Genomic DNA, 16,262 nt, shown 5'->3' on the forward strand with positions numbered 1-16,262 from the left:
TGTGAAGACAAGCAAACAGCCCCAGTCTCTGTGCCTCTGTGCGAGCAGTGCCATGGGCAGATGAGGCTGACCCACAGCTTTCCAGGCTAGCCCCTTCTGCCTGAGTGCTATCTGCAGACGTTCGCATTTTCAGAACAGGGCTGTCTGAGACGCCCAGTACGGACCCCCAAAGCTACGTTTGAAGTTTGAGGTGGCAAGACAAGCAAGCAGCCCCAGTCTCTGTTCCTGTGAGCGATCAGTGCCATGGGCAGATGAGGCTGAGCAACAGCTTTCCAGGCTAGCTCTTTCTGGCTGCCAGCTATCTGCAGACGTTCGCATTTTCGGAGCAGGGCAGCCAGAGGCGCCCGGTACGGACCCCCAAAGCTACGTTTGAAGTTTGAGGTGACAAGACAAGCAAGCAGCCCCAGTCTCTGTGCCTCTGTGCGAGCAGTGCCATGGGCAGATGAGGCTGAGCAACTGCCGCGATTGAGAGACGGGACACCGCTTGCTGCAAGCAGGATGATCGTTTTATTGTTCTTACACACATACATTTATACAGATCAGAAGGTAGCGTGTTTTAAACTGATTGGTTAAGTTTCAAACTAGGCACCTATTGATTGGTTAACACAGTTGCTAATACAGACACATTCTTTTCCTAAGCTCATCTAAACTAAGGCCATGCAGACACATTCTTTTCTTATCTTATCCAAGGCCTTGCTTCCTCCCTCAGGATGCCTCGGCACTATCTCTCTTCTTCTCAGGGTCAGGATGGCTGGGCACTAACTCCCTTCTTCCCAGGGTTTATGGCCCACAAGTTCCAACACATCCTCCCTCATCAATTGCACCGCGCTGGGGGCCCTGCTGAGGCCCACATTTCAGTACTTGAAGGGGGCCTGTAGGAAAGACAGGGACAATGTCTTTAGCAAGGCCTGTTGTGATAGGACAAGGAGTAATAGCTTTAAACTAAGGGAGGGTAGATTTAGACTGGACACAAGGAAGAAATTTTTTTTGAATGAGGGTGGTGAAAAACAGGAACAGCTTGCCCAGAGTGGTATTGGAGACCCCATCCCTTGAAACATTCAAGGTTGGGTTGGATGGGGCTCTGAGCAACCTGGTCTGGTTGAAGATGTCTCTGTTCACTGCTGGGGGTTTGGACTACATGACCTCTAAAGGTCCCTTCCAACCCAAAGCCTTCTGTGATTCTGTGATTCTATGATTCCTGCACAATGAAGGAAACGCACAGGAATTCCTTGTTCGTACCTGTCTTTGCTGTCCCCCTCTGGATGCTGCTTGGTGGCCCCGTCACCACCCTGTCCCTCTTCTCTCCTGTGCCTGCACATCTCAGCTCCCTTCCACGAGCCCTGGCTGGTGTGAGTCCTCACCCTGTATGGTCACACAGCTCAGCTAACTTTGGTGTTGTCCTCTCCCAGGTACTTTCCAGCCTGGCCCAGCCACTTCTCAGCTCTTCTCACTTCGCCAGTGAAAGTCCAGCCTGCCCTGACCTGCTGCACGCAGAAACAGGTTTCACTTGATCAGTTATTCTCCCCTGGAAGCACAGAGTTGCTCCTCTGCTCTTCTCCACTGACATGCCTGCCCAGAGAGGCTTTCCCCATGGGAATGTGTCTGTGCTGGCCTGGCTGGCCGCTCCTGCCCCCTCCCCGTGTTCCCCGCAGAGCCCTGAGCTGGTGGTGCTGCTCTGCAGAATGAGCAGGTCGTGGTACTCGAAAGCCATGGGAGACAGCGCCAGGCAGATCTCTTCTGATCATTCACCTCCTCCAGGGGAATTGGGCACCCAGCGCAGGCCTCCTTCCCCAACACATCACCCCATGCCCTCCTCCCCTGAGCCTATGGGGAACCCAAGAACAGCAGCACGGCTTTGCAGGGCAAAACCTCTTCAGCCTGTTCTTGAGTTCAGCTTTGGAAGAAGAGCCAAACCTCCACGCACTGGCGCTGAGGAAATCCCCTTTTATTAGAGAGACGCAACACAGGAGACCAGCGATAACCTCATGCAGAGACATGTACAAAGGACTCTGGGTCAGACGGACTGGGCTCATGCCTCTGGAGAAGTGGAGTGGATGCAGACTTTCCTGGACAAACAGGATGATCACAAACCAAATGCATAAAGCAGAGGAGGTTCCTGAGATGAACACGAAATCCCTGCGAAGAGACATGGGCACGTTATTGCTGCTGAAAGAAAAGTGGTGGAATCAGCTTCTTCAGTGCATTTTTGAGCTCCTGGTTCCTCATGCTGTAGATGATGGGATTTAACGCTGGGGGCACCACCAAGTACAGAACCGCCACCCCCAGATCCAGAAGTGGTGAGGAGGTGGAGGGGAGCCTCAGGTAGGTGAATACGGCAGGGCTGACAACCAGGGAGACCACGGCCAGGTGAGGGAGGCACGTGGAGAAGGCTTTGTGCTGTCCCTGCTCGGAGGGGATCCTCAGCACAGCCCTGAAGATCTGCACATACGACAGAACAATGAAAATAAAACACCCCAAACCTACAATAGCACAAACTATAAGAACCTCAAGTTCTTTGAGGAAGGAGTTGGAGCAGGAGAGCTTGAGGATGTGGGGGAGTTCACAGAAGAACTGGTTTATGGCATTGCCTTGGCAGAGTGGTAGTGAAAATGTATTGGCAGTGTGCAGCAAAGCACAGAGGAACCCACTGCCCCAGGCAGCAGCCGCCATCTTGGTGCAAGCTCTGCTGCCCAGGAAGGCCCCGTAGTGCAGGGGTTTGCAGATGGCAACGTAGCGGTCATAGGCCATGACAGTCAGAAGAAAATACTCCCCTGCCATCAAGAAGATAAAGAAGAAGACCTGGGCAGCACACCCTGCATAGGAAATGGTCCTGATTTCCCAGAGGGAATTGGCCATGGATTTGGGGACAGTGGTGGAGATGGAGCCCGGGTCGAGGACGGAGAGGTTGAGGAGTGTGGGCAACCATATAATTTGAGACAGAACAGCACTGTCTCATGACCCTGAAAGATCAGCGCATCCTGCGCCTCCCTTCTCTGCTCTCTGGAGATCAGCTGTTTGCACCCATCCAGCTGCAAAAGATCCTGGAAAACGGCAACCGTGAACGGGCATTCGCAAAGCCGCGAATCCAAAGCTGGTTGGCTCTAATAACTGTTGTAATGTAGATAAGGTGGGGGGGTGGCGGGGGGTGCTGGGGGGCTGGCGGGGGGTGCTGGGGGGCTGGCAGTGAGGCTGGGGGGCTGGCGGGTGGTGCTGGGGGGCTGGCGGGGGGTGCTGGGGGGCTGGCAGTGAGGCTGGGGGGCTGGCGGTGGGTGCTGGGGGGCTGGCAGTGAGGCTGGGGGGCTGGCAGTGAGGCTGGGGGGCTGGCGGTGGGTGCTGGGGGGCTGGCAGTGAGGCTGGGGGGCTGGCGGTGGGTGCTGGGGGGCTGGCAGTGAGGCTGGGGGGCTGGCGGGGGGTGCTGGGGGGCTGGCAGTGAGGCTGGGGGGCTGGCAGGGGGTGCTGGGGGGCTGGCGGGGGGTGCTGGGGGGCTGGCAGTGAGGCTGGGGGGCTGGCAGGGGGTGCTGGGGGGCTGGCAGTGAGGCTGGGGGGCTGGCAGTGAGGCTGGGGGGCTGGCGGGGGGTGCTGGGGGGCTGGCAGTGAGGCTGGGGGGCTGGCGGGGGGTGCTGGGGGGCTGGCAGTGAGGCTGGGGGGCTGGCAGTGAGGCTGGGGGGCTGGCGGGGGGTGCTGGGGGGCTGGCAGTGAGGCTGGGGGGCTGGCGGGGGGTGCTGGGGGGCTGGCAGTGAGGCTGGGGGGCTGGCGGTGGGTGCTGGGGGGCTGGCAGTGAGGCTGGGGGGCTGGCAGTGAGGCTGGGGGGCTGGCGGGGGGTGCTGGGGGGCTGGCGGGTGGTGCTGGGGGGCTGGCAGGGGGTGCTGGGGGGCTGGCAGGGGGTGCTGGGGGGCTGGCAGTGAGGCTGGGGGGCTGGCGGGGGGTGCTGGGGGGCTGGCGGGTGGTGCTGGGGGGCTGGCGGGGGGTGCTGGGGGGCTGGCAGGGGGTGCTGGGGGGCTGGCAGTGAGGCTGGGGGGCTGGCCGTGGGTGCTGGGGGGCTGGCAGTGAGGCTGGGGGGCTGGCAGTGAGGCTGGGGGGCTGGCGGGTGGTGCTGGGGGGCTGGCAGTGAGGCTGGGGGGCTGGCAGTGAGGCTGGGGGGCTGGCAGGGGGTGCTGGGGGGCTGGCAGTGAGGCTGGGGGGCTGGCGGGTGGTGCTGGGGGGCTGGCGGGGGGTGCTGGGGGGCTGGCAGTGAGGCTGGGGGGCTGGCAGTGAGGCTGGGGGGCTGGCAGTGAGGCTGGGGGGCTGGCGGGTGGTGCTGGGGGGCTGGCAGTGAGGCTGGGGGGCTGGCAGTGAGGCTGGGGGGCTGGCAGGGGGTGCTGGGGGGCTGGCAGTGAGGCTGGGGGGCTGGCGGGTGGTGCTGGGGGGCTGGCGGGGGGTGCTGGGGGGCTGGCAGTGAGGCTGGGGGGCTGGCGGGGGGTGCTGGGGGGCTGGCAGTGAGGCTGGGGGGCTGGCGGGGGGTGCTGGGGGGCTGGCAGTGAGGCTGGGGGGCTGGCGGGGGGTGCTGGGGGGCTGGCGGGGGGTGCTGGGGGGCTGGCAGTGAGGCTGGGGGGCTGGCAGTGAGGCTGGGGGGCTGGCGGGGGGTGCTGGGGGGCTGGCAGTGAGGCTGGGGGGCTGGCAGGGCGCGGGCGGCAGGGCTGGAGCCCCGGGGGTGCCGGGAGCCACGCCGGGGCGTGCCGGGGGGTGGCGATGGATCCGGCTGGGCCTGTTGGGGCCCGACCGGAGCCGTCAGTGGCGTCTTGTCTGCGCCGCGTCCTCCGGCGCCCGAGGAGAACCGGTTCCCGCTCCCGGCGCTGGGGCCGTGCCAGACCGCCTGCCCCACGCCCGCGCCTGCCCCACGCCCTGCCCGCGTCTCGCCCCACGCCCTGCCCTGGCCGGTGACGCGCCGGCGTGCTTCGGCGACGTGCCGCAGCCGCCGCCGGCACCCGAGGGGGCTGACGGGCACCTTCCTCTCCCCCCCTTCTCTAGGGCTGAAAGGGGGAGCCCCGACGTCCGGGCCGGGGGGGTCCAATGGCCCCACCTTCACCTACACCTTCCGGGGCGACCCCCACGCCATGTTCGCCGAGTTCTTCGACGGTCGCAACCCCTTCGACACCTTCTTCGTCCAACGCAACGGGGATGATGAGGACGGCGATGACGCCTTCACCACCTTCCACGTGGGAGGTTTCGGGAGCGTCGGCTTCCCCCGCGGTCGAGGGGGGCCGGACGGCGCCTGCCGCAAGCAAGACCCCCCGGTCCTCTATGACCTGAAGGTCTCTCTGGAGGAGATCTACACTGGTTGCACCAAGAAGATGAAGATCTCCCACAAGCGTCTCAACCCCGACGGGAAGACGGTGCGGAACGAGGACAAGATCCTCACCATCGAGGTGAAGCGGGGTTGGAAGGAGGGCACCAAGATCACCTTCCCCAAGGAGGGCGACCAGACGCCCAACAACATCCCCGCCGACGTCGTCTTCGTCCTGAAAGACAAACCCCACGGCGTCTTCCGCCGGGAGGGCTCGGACATTGTCTACCCGGCAAAGATCAGCCTCCGCGAGGTGGGTGGGTGGGTGGGGGGTCAGAGTGGCTGGGTTGGTCGTGGTGGGGATGTTGAGGTGGGGTTGGCTGTGGTGGTGGTGGTGGAGACGTTGAGGAGGTGGGGTTGGCCGTGGTGGTCTTGGTGGGGACGTTGAGGAGGTGGGGTTGGCCGTGGTGGTCTCGGTGGGGACGTTGAGGTGAGGTTGGCCATGGTGGTCTCGGTGGGGATGCTGAGGAGGTGGGGTTGGCCGTGGTGGTGGTGGTCTCGGTGGGGACGTTGAGGAGGCGGGGTTGGCCGTGGTGGTGGTGGTCTTGGTGGCGGTGGGGCCGTGTCAGGGATGGGTCAGTCTTGGTGGGGACGCAGCGGGCAAGGGTTGGTCTGCGTGGCGGTGGGGGTCTCGGAGTTGGCTTATCTGAGTGGTGGTGGGGATGCCATGGGTGGTCTTGGTGGTGGGAAGCGATGAGTGGTTGCCTGGTGGATCTTAGAGGTGGTGACATGACACATGGTTGTCTGGGTGCTGGAGCTGCAGGGAGCAGTCGGTGAGGACATGATAGGTGGTGGATCTGGGTGGTGGGGACGTGGTGGGTGGTTGTCCAGGCAGTTGGTCTTGGCGGTGGCAGAGGAGTCAAGGGTGGGTTGATCTTGGTGGTGGTGGTGGGGAAGTGATGGATGAGGCTTCATGCGGGTGGTGGGGCCGCGGTGGGTTGTTCTCTGGGTGGCAGGGACACAGGGGATGGGTGTTTTGGGTGGTGAGGACATGGTGGGTGGTGGATCTTGAGGTGGGGACGGGGTGGGTGGTTCTCTGGGCAGTTGGCAGTGGTGGTGGGGCTATGATGCATGGTGGGTCTCAGTGTTAGGGATGAAGGGAGGTTGTCAAGGTTATTGGCCTTGGTTGCACGGATGTGATGGGTGGTGGGGACATGGTGAGTGGTTGGTCTGGGTGGAGGGGACGTAACAAGGGGTTTCTGGATGGGGGAGGTGTAGGAGGTGATGAGTCTGGGTGGTGGGGACCAAGGATGGTTGTCTGTGTAGTTGGGGAATGGTAGGGATATGGTGGGGGTGTGATGGGTGGCGCACTTTGGTAGTGGAGATATGATGGGTGGTTGGGTGGGTGGTGTTGGTGAGGATGTGACAGGGCGGTTGGTCTTGGCAGTGGTGGAGATGCAGGGGGAGCTGGTCTTGGGCATGGGGACGTGACAGATGATGGACCTTGGTAATGGAGATGTGATGAGTGGTTGGGCGGTTGGTCTTGGCAGTGGAGATGTGATGGGCAGGTGGTCTTGGTGGTGGTGAGGACGCAGTGGAGTGGTTGATCTGGATGGTGGGGATGTGACGCATGGTAGTGACATGATGGGCAGCTTGTCTTGATGAGCGTGGGGTTGTGATGGGTGGTGGACCTTGGTGGTGGGGGTGGGATGGGTGGTTGGGCGGTTGGTCTTGGTGATGATGAGAACAGAGTGGAGTGGTTGGGTCTGGGTGGTGGGGACGTGACAAGGGGTTGTCGAGGTGGTGGGGATGCAGGGGGTGGTGGGTCTGGGTAGTTGGGGGATGGTAGGGACGTGATGGGCATGTGATGGGTGGTGGACCTAGATAGTGGAGATGTGGTGGGTGGTTGGTGGTGGTGGAGATGTGACATGACGATTGGTCTTGACAGTGGTGGGGATGCAGGGGGTGGTTGGTCTTGGGGAGGACACGATGGATGGTGGACCTTGGTAGTGGGGACGTGATGGGTGATTGGTCTGAGTAGTGGGGACATGATGGCTTGTGGGCCTTGGTGGTGGGGACGTGATGAGTGGTTGGGCAGCTGGTCTTGGGGAGGACATGATGGCTGGTGGACCCTGGTAGTGGGGACGTGATGAGCGGTTGGATTGAGTGGTGGGTCTTAGTGGTGGGGACATGATGGATGGTTGGCTGGTGGGGATGTGATTGTTAATGGGTCTGGGTTGTGGGTTTGGGTGGTGGAGACATGATGGATGGCTGGCTGGCCCTAGTGCTGAGGACATGATAGGGGGTGGATCTTGGTAGTGGAACGTGATGGGTGGTTGGGCGTTTGGTGTTGGTGGTTGGTCTTGGTGGTGGAGATGTGACGGGCAGGTGGTAGTGGTGGTGGTGAGAACACAATGGAGTGGGTGATTTGGTTGGTAGAGAGACACGGGGTGGTTGGTCTTGGGGAGGACACGATGGGTTGTGATGAGCGGTGTTGCTGGGTGGGGGGGTCTGCATGGAGGGGACATGATGGATGGTGGACCTTGGTAGCGGGGGTTTGATGGGTGGTTGGGTTGTTGGTCTTGGCGATGATGAGGACACAGTGGGGACATGATGGGTGGTGGATCTTGGTGGTGGGGACGTGATGGGTGGTTGGTTGGTGGGTCTGGGTGGTTGGGTGGTGGCTCTGGTAGCCCCCGTGGTGACAGGCAGCCCCCATGTTCTCCTCACCCAGGCCCTCTGCGGCTGCACGGTCAACGCCCCGACGCTGGATGGCCGCACCATCCCCATGGTCTTCAAGGATGTCCTGAAGCCGGGGGTGAAACGCCGCATCCCAGGGGAGGGGCTGCCTTACCCCCGCACCCCCGACCAGCGCGGGGACCTCATCATCGAGTTCGAGGTCAAGTTCCCCGACAGGATCCCACCCTCCTCCAAGACCCTCCTGGAGCAGATCCTGCCCGTCTAGCCCCCCCGAACCCGGTCGGGGTGGGCTTTGGACATCTCGGGGACCACCCCGGGATGGGGGGTGGCTCGTGCCCACGGGTGCTCTGCTGCCCGTGCCGGGCTCTGGGCCGGGAGCTGCTCCTCAAACATCTCCAGGCTTCGAGGGTTCCTTGGGGTCCTCACCTCGCCTCGTCTTGCGGGGTGTCCCTGGGGTCCTCACCCTGCCTTGTTTGGGGTGTTCTTGGTGTCCCCACCCTGATCCTGGAGGTCTGGGTATGGTGAGGTGACCTTGACCTCCTGTCTTAAGGCTTTGGAGGTCTTGAGATGTCTTCAGGTCCCACCATCTTGGGGATCTGGAGGTCCCGGGTTCTCCTCATCCTCCTCCCACCCAGTCTTGGGGTGTCCTTGGTGTCCCCCCACCCCCATCTTGGGGGTCTGTGGGTGGTGGGGTGATCTTGACCTCCTGCCTTAAGGTGTTGGAGGTCTTGAGGTGTCCTCGTCCCCCACCATCTTGGGGATCTGGGGCGGGTCCCAGGGTCTCCTCATCCCCTTCCCAACCCATCTTGGGGTCTCCTTGGTGTCCCCCCCATCCCATCTTGGGGGTCTGGGGGTGGTGGGATGACCTTGACCTCCTCTCTTAAAGCTTTGGGGGTCTGGAGGTCCCAGGGCCTCCTCGTCCCCATCTTGGGGTTCCTCACTCCCATCTCAGGGCTCCTGGTGTTCTCCTCCCCCCCCCCCCCATTTGGGGGTATTGGGGTGTCCTCATTCCCCACCCCATCTTGGGGTTCCTCAGCCCCATCTCGGGGCTCTTGGTGGCCCTGGGGTGACCTTGTGCCCCCCACCTCCCCCCATTTGGAGGTCTCAGGGTGGTCTCATCCCCCACCATCTCCAAGCTGTGGGGGTCCTGGGGTCTGTGTCCCCCTCCCCAGCCCCCCAGGCCAGGGGGGAGCCCCCTGAGGAGGGTGGGGTGTGGGGGGGTGGGGTTTGGGGGGGCCGCAGGCGGCTCAGGGTGGGGGTGGGGGGCAGGGCGGGGCCCTCTGACCCTTTGGGGTGAAACTGCCTGGAAAAGAGAGCGCGGCTTCGATAAAGCGCTGCAACCTGCCCCGCCTCCGCTGCTTGGGGGGCGCCGGGGGACCCCCGGGGGGGTGGGGACCCCCAACATGGGGTTTGGGTCTGTCTGGGACCCCCAGAATGGGGTTGGGGACCCCAAAAATGGGGTCTGGGACCCCCAGAATGGGGTATGAGACCCCAGAATGGGGTCTGGGCCTGTCTGTGCCCCCTAAAATGGGGTCTGGAACCCCAGAGTGGGGTTGGGGATCCCTAGAATGGGGTCTGGGCCCATGTGTGCCCCCCAAATTAAGTCTGGGCCTGTCTGTGCCCCCCAAGTGGTATCAGGGACCCCCAGAATGGGTCTGGGCCTGTCTGTGCCCCCCCAAGTGGGGTCTGTGCCCCCCAAAATGGGGTTGGGGATCCCCAAAATGGGGTCAGGGCCTGTCTGTGCCCCCCAAGTAGGGTTGGGGACCCCAAAAATGGTGTCTGGGCCCCTCTGAGCCCCCTCCGGGGGTGTCTGGGACCCCCCAAAATGGGGTCTGTGTCCTTGTGCCCCCGGTGGCAGCTGGGCCCTCCCAGGTGGGGCCTTGGCCGGTGCACCCCCCCCAAACGTGGTCGGCTCCCCTCGCCCCCGCCCCCGGACTCGCACTCTTCGCCTCTGATTGGCCGCGGGAAGCCCCACCGGCGGGCGCGGCGCCGGGCGCGCCCATCGCCCCGGGGAGAGGGGGGAGAGGCGGCCGAGCCCTTTCCTGCTCCCTCCCCCCCGCGCGTCCCATTGGCCGGCGGCGCGGAGCGGCGCCGATGATTGGTCCGGACGGGGATTGGCCCCGCCTTCCCGGAAGTGTCGCTCCAGTAGCAGCGCCCGGCTCGGAAGCGGGAGGGTCCGGTCGGTGAGCGGGGGTCCCGGGGGGGTCCCGAGGGCCGGGGGGGGGGAGGGTGGTGTCCCGGTCCCGGGGGGTGTCCCGGTCCCTGGGGGCGGGGCTGTTTGCGGGGAGGGAGGGCTCGGAACCGGGCGTCCACCAGGCCCAACCCCCCCCCCCCCTTGCCCCTCACCCCCCCGTGCCTCAGTTCCCCCCCGCACCCCTCAGCCCCCCCAACCCCCCCGCACCCCTCGATTCCCCCCCCGCACCCCTCAGCCCCCCAACGCCCCCGTACCCCTCGGGTTCCCCCCGCCGTACCCCTCAGTTCTCCCCCCCGTACCCCTCGATTCCCCCCTTCCCCCCGCACCCCTCAGTCCCCCCCAGCCCCCCCCGCCTCAGTTTCCCCCTCTCGTTTCAGCCCCCCCGCCAAGCACCGCAGGACCCCCCCTCTCGGGGCGGGGGGCCCCCACCCCCCCGATGCCGCTGGGCCTGGGCCGCCGCAAGAAGCCCCCGCCGCTGGTGGAGAACGAGGAGGCGGCGGGGGGGCGCGGGGGGGCGGCCGCCAGCGAAGGCCCCGAGGGGGGCGCGGGGGTGGGAGCGGGGGCCCCCTCCCCCCCGGGGCTGCCCCCGCCGCCCCCCGCCCTGCGCCCGCGCCTGGTGTTCCACACGCAGCTGGCGCACGGCAGCCCCACGGGCCGCGTCGAGGGCTTCAGCAACGTCCGCGAGCTCTACGGGAAGATCGGCGAGGCCTTCGGCATCCCCCCCGGCGAGGTGGGGGCAGCCGGGGGGGTTCGGGGGCACCCAGGGGTGCTACAGGGCTGAAAAATGCGCACCTGGAGGGGTCTGGGGGCACCCAGGGGTGTTGAGGGCTGAGAGTTGGTACCTTTGGCATCCCCCCGGGTGAGGTGGGGGCACCCAGGGGGGCTGGGGGGGCCACCCGGGGGGGTGTGGGGGCACCCAGGATGCTGGGGAGGGCACCCAGAGGTGTTTTGGGGCACCAATGGGTGCTGGGGGCTGAGTGTTGGTACTTTTGGCATCGCCCCAGGCGAGGTGGGGGGCACCCAGGGGAGCTGGGGGGGGGGCACCCAGCGGGGTTTAGGGGCACCCAGGGGTGCTGGGGGGTGAGGAAGGGGCACCTGGAGGGGTTTGGGGGCACCCATGGGTGCTGGCAGGGCAGGGGGGTGGCATCCAGAGGGGGTGGGGGGCACCTTTGGGGCTGGATGGCAGGAAGGGGTGGGGGGGGGTATTGGGGACCCCTGGAGTGGAGGGGACCCCCAGGCTGGGGCAGGGCCGGGGGGGGGCAGTGGGAATTGGGGTGAGGGGACACTGGGTGTCCCCAATGGGGGGGCCCCTCGTGACCCCAGTGAGGGGAGTCCCTCATGTCCCCTGGGGAGTCTCCTGGGTGTCCCCAGTGGGGGGTCCCCCCCTGTCCCCAGGCAGAGGGGTCCCTCATGTTCCCTAGGAGGGTCCTGGCTGTCCCCCGGGGGGGTCCCCTGTGCCCCTGAGAAGCTCCCACGTGCCGGGGGGGTCCCCCTTGTCCCCAACCTCTCCAGCATCTCCCAGCTCCCTCCCACTCCCCGCGTGTCCCCGAGGCACGGGGGTGTCCCCAATATCCCCCCCCTCACACCTTCCCCCTACCCCCCCCAGGTGATGTTCTGCACCCTCAACACGCACAAGGTGGACATGGAGAAGCTGCTGGGGGGCCAGATCGGCCTGGAGGACTTCATCTTCGCCCACACCAAGGGCCAGCGCAAGGAGGTCGAGGTCTTCAAGTCGGAGGAGGCCTTGGGGCTCACCATCACCGACAACGGCGCCGGCTACGCCTTCATCAAGGTGACACCGCTGCGGGGGGACCCGAGACCCCCTGGGGCGGGGGGACACACACGGGGACGTCGTGGGTGGTGGCCAAGTCAAGGTGGGGATGGAGGACACCAAGGGTCATCTTTGAGCGTTGATGGGGGACGTGGGGTCATCTGGGTGGTCGTGAGCCCCCTGGGGTGGGGAGGGACATGGGGACATCATGGATGGTGGTCAAGTGAACGTGAGGATGGAGGACACCAAGAGTCATCTTGAGCGTTGTCATTGGCCGTGGGGTCTCCTGGGTGGTCTTTGAGTCGTCGTGGGGCTGGTGGGGACACCAGAGGTGGTGTCAGCGTGGGGATGGAGGACACCAAGGGTCATCCTTGAGCGTTGATGGGGGACGTGGGGTCATCTGGGTGGTCATGAGCCCTCTGGGGTGGGGAGGGACGTGGGGACATCATGGATGTTGGCCAAGTCAATGTGAGGATGTAGCGCACCAAAGGTCATCCTTGAGTGTTGATGGGGCACATGGGGTCTCCTGGATGGTCTTTGAGTAGTTGTGGGGCTGGGGTGGACATGGGGACGTGCCAGGTGGTGACCAGGTCAACGTGGGGGTGGAGGACACCAAGGGTCATCTTTGACTGTTGTTGGAGGATGTGGGGTCATCTGGGTGGTCCTTGAGCCCCCTGGGGTGGGGAGGGGCATGGGGACGTCATGGGTGGTGGCTGAGTCAACGTGAGGATGGAGGACAGCAAGGGTCATCTTTGAGTGTTGGTGGGAGATATGTGGTCTCCTGAGTGGTCTTTGAGTCATCGTGGGGCTGGTGGGGACACCAGAGATGGTGCCCAAGTGTCAAAATGGGGATGGAGGACACCAAGGATCATCCTTGAGCGTTGACAAGGGATGTGGGGTCATGTGGGTGGTCCTTGAGTCCCCCAGGGTAGGGGGGGACATGGGGACGTCATGGATGTTGGCCAAGTCAATGTGAGGATGGAGCACACCAAAGGTCATCCTTGAGTGTTGATGGGGCACATGGCGTCTCCTGGATGGTCTTTGAGTAGTTGTGGGGCTGGGGTGAACATGGGGATGTGTTGGTTGGTGGCCAGGTCAACGTGGGGGTGGAGGACACCAAGGGTTATCTTTGACCGTTGTTGGGGGATGTGGGGTAATCTGGGTGGTCCTTGAGCCCCCTGGGGTGGGGAGGGGCATGGGGACGTCATGGGTGCTGGCCGAGTCAACGTGAGAATGGAGGACAGCAAGGATCATCCTTGAGCGTTGATGGGAGACGTGGGGTCTCCTGAGTGGTCTTTGAGTCGTCGTGGAGCTGGTGGGGACACCAGAGATGGTGCCCAGATGTCAAAGTGGGGATGGAGAACACTGAGGATCATCCTTGGGCGTTGATGGGGGCTGTGGGGTCTCCTGGGTGGTCCCTGAACTGCTCTGGGGCTGAGTTAGGGACCCAGGAACATCTCAAATGGTTCCCAGGCCAACATGCGGATGGGGAGGAGACCACCAAGGGTCATCTTAGATTATTGTGGGGGGCCGTGGTGACCCCCGGCTGGTCCCTGAGCCACTGTGGGTGTGGGTTGAGGACCCAGGAACATCTGAGATGGTTCCCAAGCCAACGTGGGGATGGGAGGAGGCCACCAAGGGTCATCCTGGGTTATCATGGTGGGATGTGGGTACCTCTTGGGTGGTCTGTGAGCTGCTGTGAGACTGATTAGGGACCCGGGAACATCTGAGGCAGTTCCCAGACCAGTGTGGGGATGGGGAGGAGGCCACCAAGAGTCATCCCTGATCATGGTGTGGGGACACGTGGATGGTACCTGAGCTGCTCTGGGGTTCCTGAGGGGACCAGGAACATCTGAGATGGTTCCCAAGCCAATGTGGGGATGGGGAGGAGGCCACCAAGGGTCACCCCTGACCGTGGTGTGGGGTCGTGGACTTCCCAGGTGGTCCCTGAGCTGCCATAGGGCTGGGTTGAGGACCCGGGAACATCTGAGAGAGTTCCCAAGCCAACGTGGTGTTGGGGAGGAGGCCACCAAAGGTCATCCCTGACCATGATGTGGAGACACGTGGACCCCTTGGGTGGGCCCTGAGCTGCTGTGAGACCGGTTAGGGACTTGGGAACATCTGAGACAGTTCCCAGGGCAACATGGGGATGGGGAGGAGGCCACCAAGGGTCATCGTGGGTTATCATGGTGTGGGGACACGTGGATGGTCCCTGAGCTGCTCTGGGGTTGCTGAGGGGACCAGGAACATCTGAGATGGTTCCCAAGCCAATGTGGGGTTGGGGAGGAGGCCACCAAGGGTCATCTCTGACCATGGTGTGGGTACACGTGGACGCCCTGGGTGGTCCCTGAGCTGCTCTGGGGTTGCTGAGGGGACCCGGGAACATCTGAGATGGTTCCCAGGCCAACGTGGGGATGGGGATGGAGAGGAGACCACCGAGGGTCATCTTGGATTATCGTGGGGGTCGTGGTGACCCGTGGTGGTCCCTGAGCTGCCGTGGGTGTGGGTTGAGGACCCAGGAACATCTGAGATGGTTCTCAGACCAATATGGGGATGGGGAGGAGGCCAACATGGGACATCCCTGACCATGGTGTGGGGACACGTGGACACCCTAGGTGGTCCCTGAGCTGCTCTGGGATTGCTGAGGGGACCAGGAACATCTGAGATGGTTCCCAAGCCAACGTGGGGATGGGGAGGAGACCACCAAAGGTCATCCTGGGTTATCATGGTGGGATGTGGGGACCCCTTGGATGGTCCCTGAGCTGCCATGGGGATGGGTTGGGGACCCAGGAACATCTCAGATGGTTCCCAAGCCAACGTGGGGATGGGGAGGAGACCACCAAAGGTCATCCTGGGTTATCATGGTGGGATGTGGGGACCCCTTGGATGGTCCCTGAGCTGCCATGGGGATGGGTTGGGGACCCAGGAACATCTCAGATGGTTCCCAAGCCAACGTGGGGATGGGGAGGAGGCCACCAAGGGTCATGCCTGACCAAGTTGTGGGGCCGTGGACTTCCCAGATGGTCCCTGAGCTGCCGTGGGGATGGGTTGGGGACCCAGGAACATCTGTGATGGTTCCCAAGCCAACGTGGGGATGGGAGGAGGTCACCGTGGGCCACCCTGCGTCGTGGGGGGCCGTGGTGACCCCCGGGTGGTCCCCGCAGCGGATCCGCGAAGGCAGCGTCATCGACCGCATCCCGGTGATCGGCGTCGGGGACATGATCGAGGCCATCGATGGGCGGAGCCTGGTGGGTGCCCGGCACTACGAGGTGGCCAAGATGCTGAAGGAGCTGCCCCGGGGCCGCACCTTCGCCCTCCAGCTGACCGAGCCCCGCAAGGCCTTCGGTGAGCCCAAACTGGGAGCACTGGGAGGACTGGGGGAGTCCCCGTGGGATATGGGGAGTCCCCCAATGGGTGGGGTCCCCCCCCCAGGGCAGCCACCTCACTTGTGGGGTTTGGGGGGCACCCAGGTGTCTCGGGGCGGGGGGACCCACGCATCCGGGACTTTGCTGTCCCCCATCCCGGGCTGGAGAGTGGTGCTGGGCGTTACTGGGAGCACTGGGAGAACTGGGGGGGTCCCCGTGGGATACAGGGGCTCCCCAGTGGGTGGGGTCCCCCCCCCAGGGCAGCCACCTCACTTGTGGGGTTGGGGGGACCCAGGCGTCAGGACTTTGGTGTCACCCATCCTGGACTGGAGGGTGGTGCTGGGGGTTACTGGGAGCACTGGGAGGACTGGGGGGGTCCCCGTGGGATACGGGGGGTCCCCCAATGGGTGGGCTCCCCACCCCAGGGCAGCCACCTCACTTGCGGGGTTGGGGGGACCCAGGTGTCATGGGGGGGACACCCAGGCATGTGGGGCTTTGGTGTCCCCCATCCCGGGCTGGAGGGTGGTGCTGGGGGTTACTGGGAGCACTGGGAGCACCACCAGTAAGGGGGGGGGTGCGGATCCAGGTGTCCGCTGGTATTGGGGTGGGGACATCCCCACTGCTGGGACCCCCTGAAATCTGCAGAGGTGGGGAGGGCACTTTAAGAGACCTCCCCCTCCCCCCAAAGTGAGGGGGACCCCATGGCCCTGAGGGAGGGACCCCAGAACCCGGGAGGGGGCTGAGGGGGGACCCACAGTGCTGGGGGGATCCCCAAAACCTGGTTGGGGGGGACCCCAAAACCCGCGGGGGGGCTGATGGGGACCCGTGGTGCCGGGTGGAACCCCAATAACCAAAGGGAGGGTGGTGGGGACCCCCTAATTCGCAGGGGGAGGGGCTGATGGGGACCTGTGGTGCTGGGGCGGGGACACCCCAAAACCGAAGAGGGGGTTGATGGGGGCCCGTAGTGCT

The 16,262-nt window shown here is 64.3% G+C and overlaps 2 protein-coding genes across 3 annotated transcripts in view; both read left to right on the plus strand.

Annotated features, from left to right (window-relative positions):
* The first annotated feature begins 5,012 nt into the window (after positions 1-5,012).
* Positions 5,013-9,307, plus strand: LOC104338964 (dnaJ homolog subfamily B member 1). The gene is made up of 2 exons (XM_075445977.1): positions 5,013-5,576; positions 7,998-9,307. The coding sequence occupies exons 1-2, from the start codon at positions 5,094-5,096 to the stop codon at positions 8,226-8,228; spliced, it is 714 nt and encodes a 237-aa protein (XP_075302092.1). The 5' UTR covers positions 5,013-5,093; the 3' UTR covers positions 8,229-9,307.
* A 736-nt stretch (positions 9,308-10,043) lies between these two features.
* Positions 10,044-16,262, plus strand: part of GIPC1 (GIPC PDZ domain containing family member 1) — a 28,735-nt gene continuing 22,516 nt past the window's right edge. The window contains exons 1-4 of one of the 2 annotated variants that reach the window (XM_075445969.1): positions 10,044-10,142; positions 10,535-10,887; positions 11,764-11,949; positions 15,093-15,273. In XM_075445969.1, coding sequence (XP_075302084.1) covers positions 10,058-10,142; positions 10,535-10,887; positions 11,764-11,949; positions 15,093-15,273 — 805 coding nt within the window. In that variant the 5' untranslated portion in view covers positions 10,044-10,057. Of the gene's footprint in view, positions 10,147-10,534; positions 10,888-11,763; positions 11,950-15,092; positions 15,274-16,262 lie in introns of both variants that reach the window. The other variant, XM_075445968.1, reaches the window with a different exon arrangement.

Source organism: Opisthocomus hoazin, chromosome 35 (assembly GCF_030867145.1).
Source record: "Opisthocomus hoazin isolate bOpiHoa1 chromosome 35, bOpiHoa1.hap1, whole genome shotgun sequence".
NCBI classification, from domain to species: Eukaryota; Metazoa; Chordata; class Aves; order Opisthocomiformes; family Opisthocomidae; genus Opisthocomus; species Opisthocomus hoazin.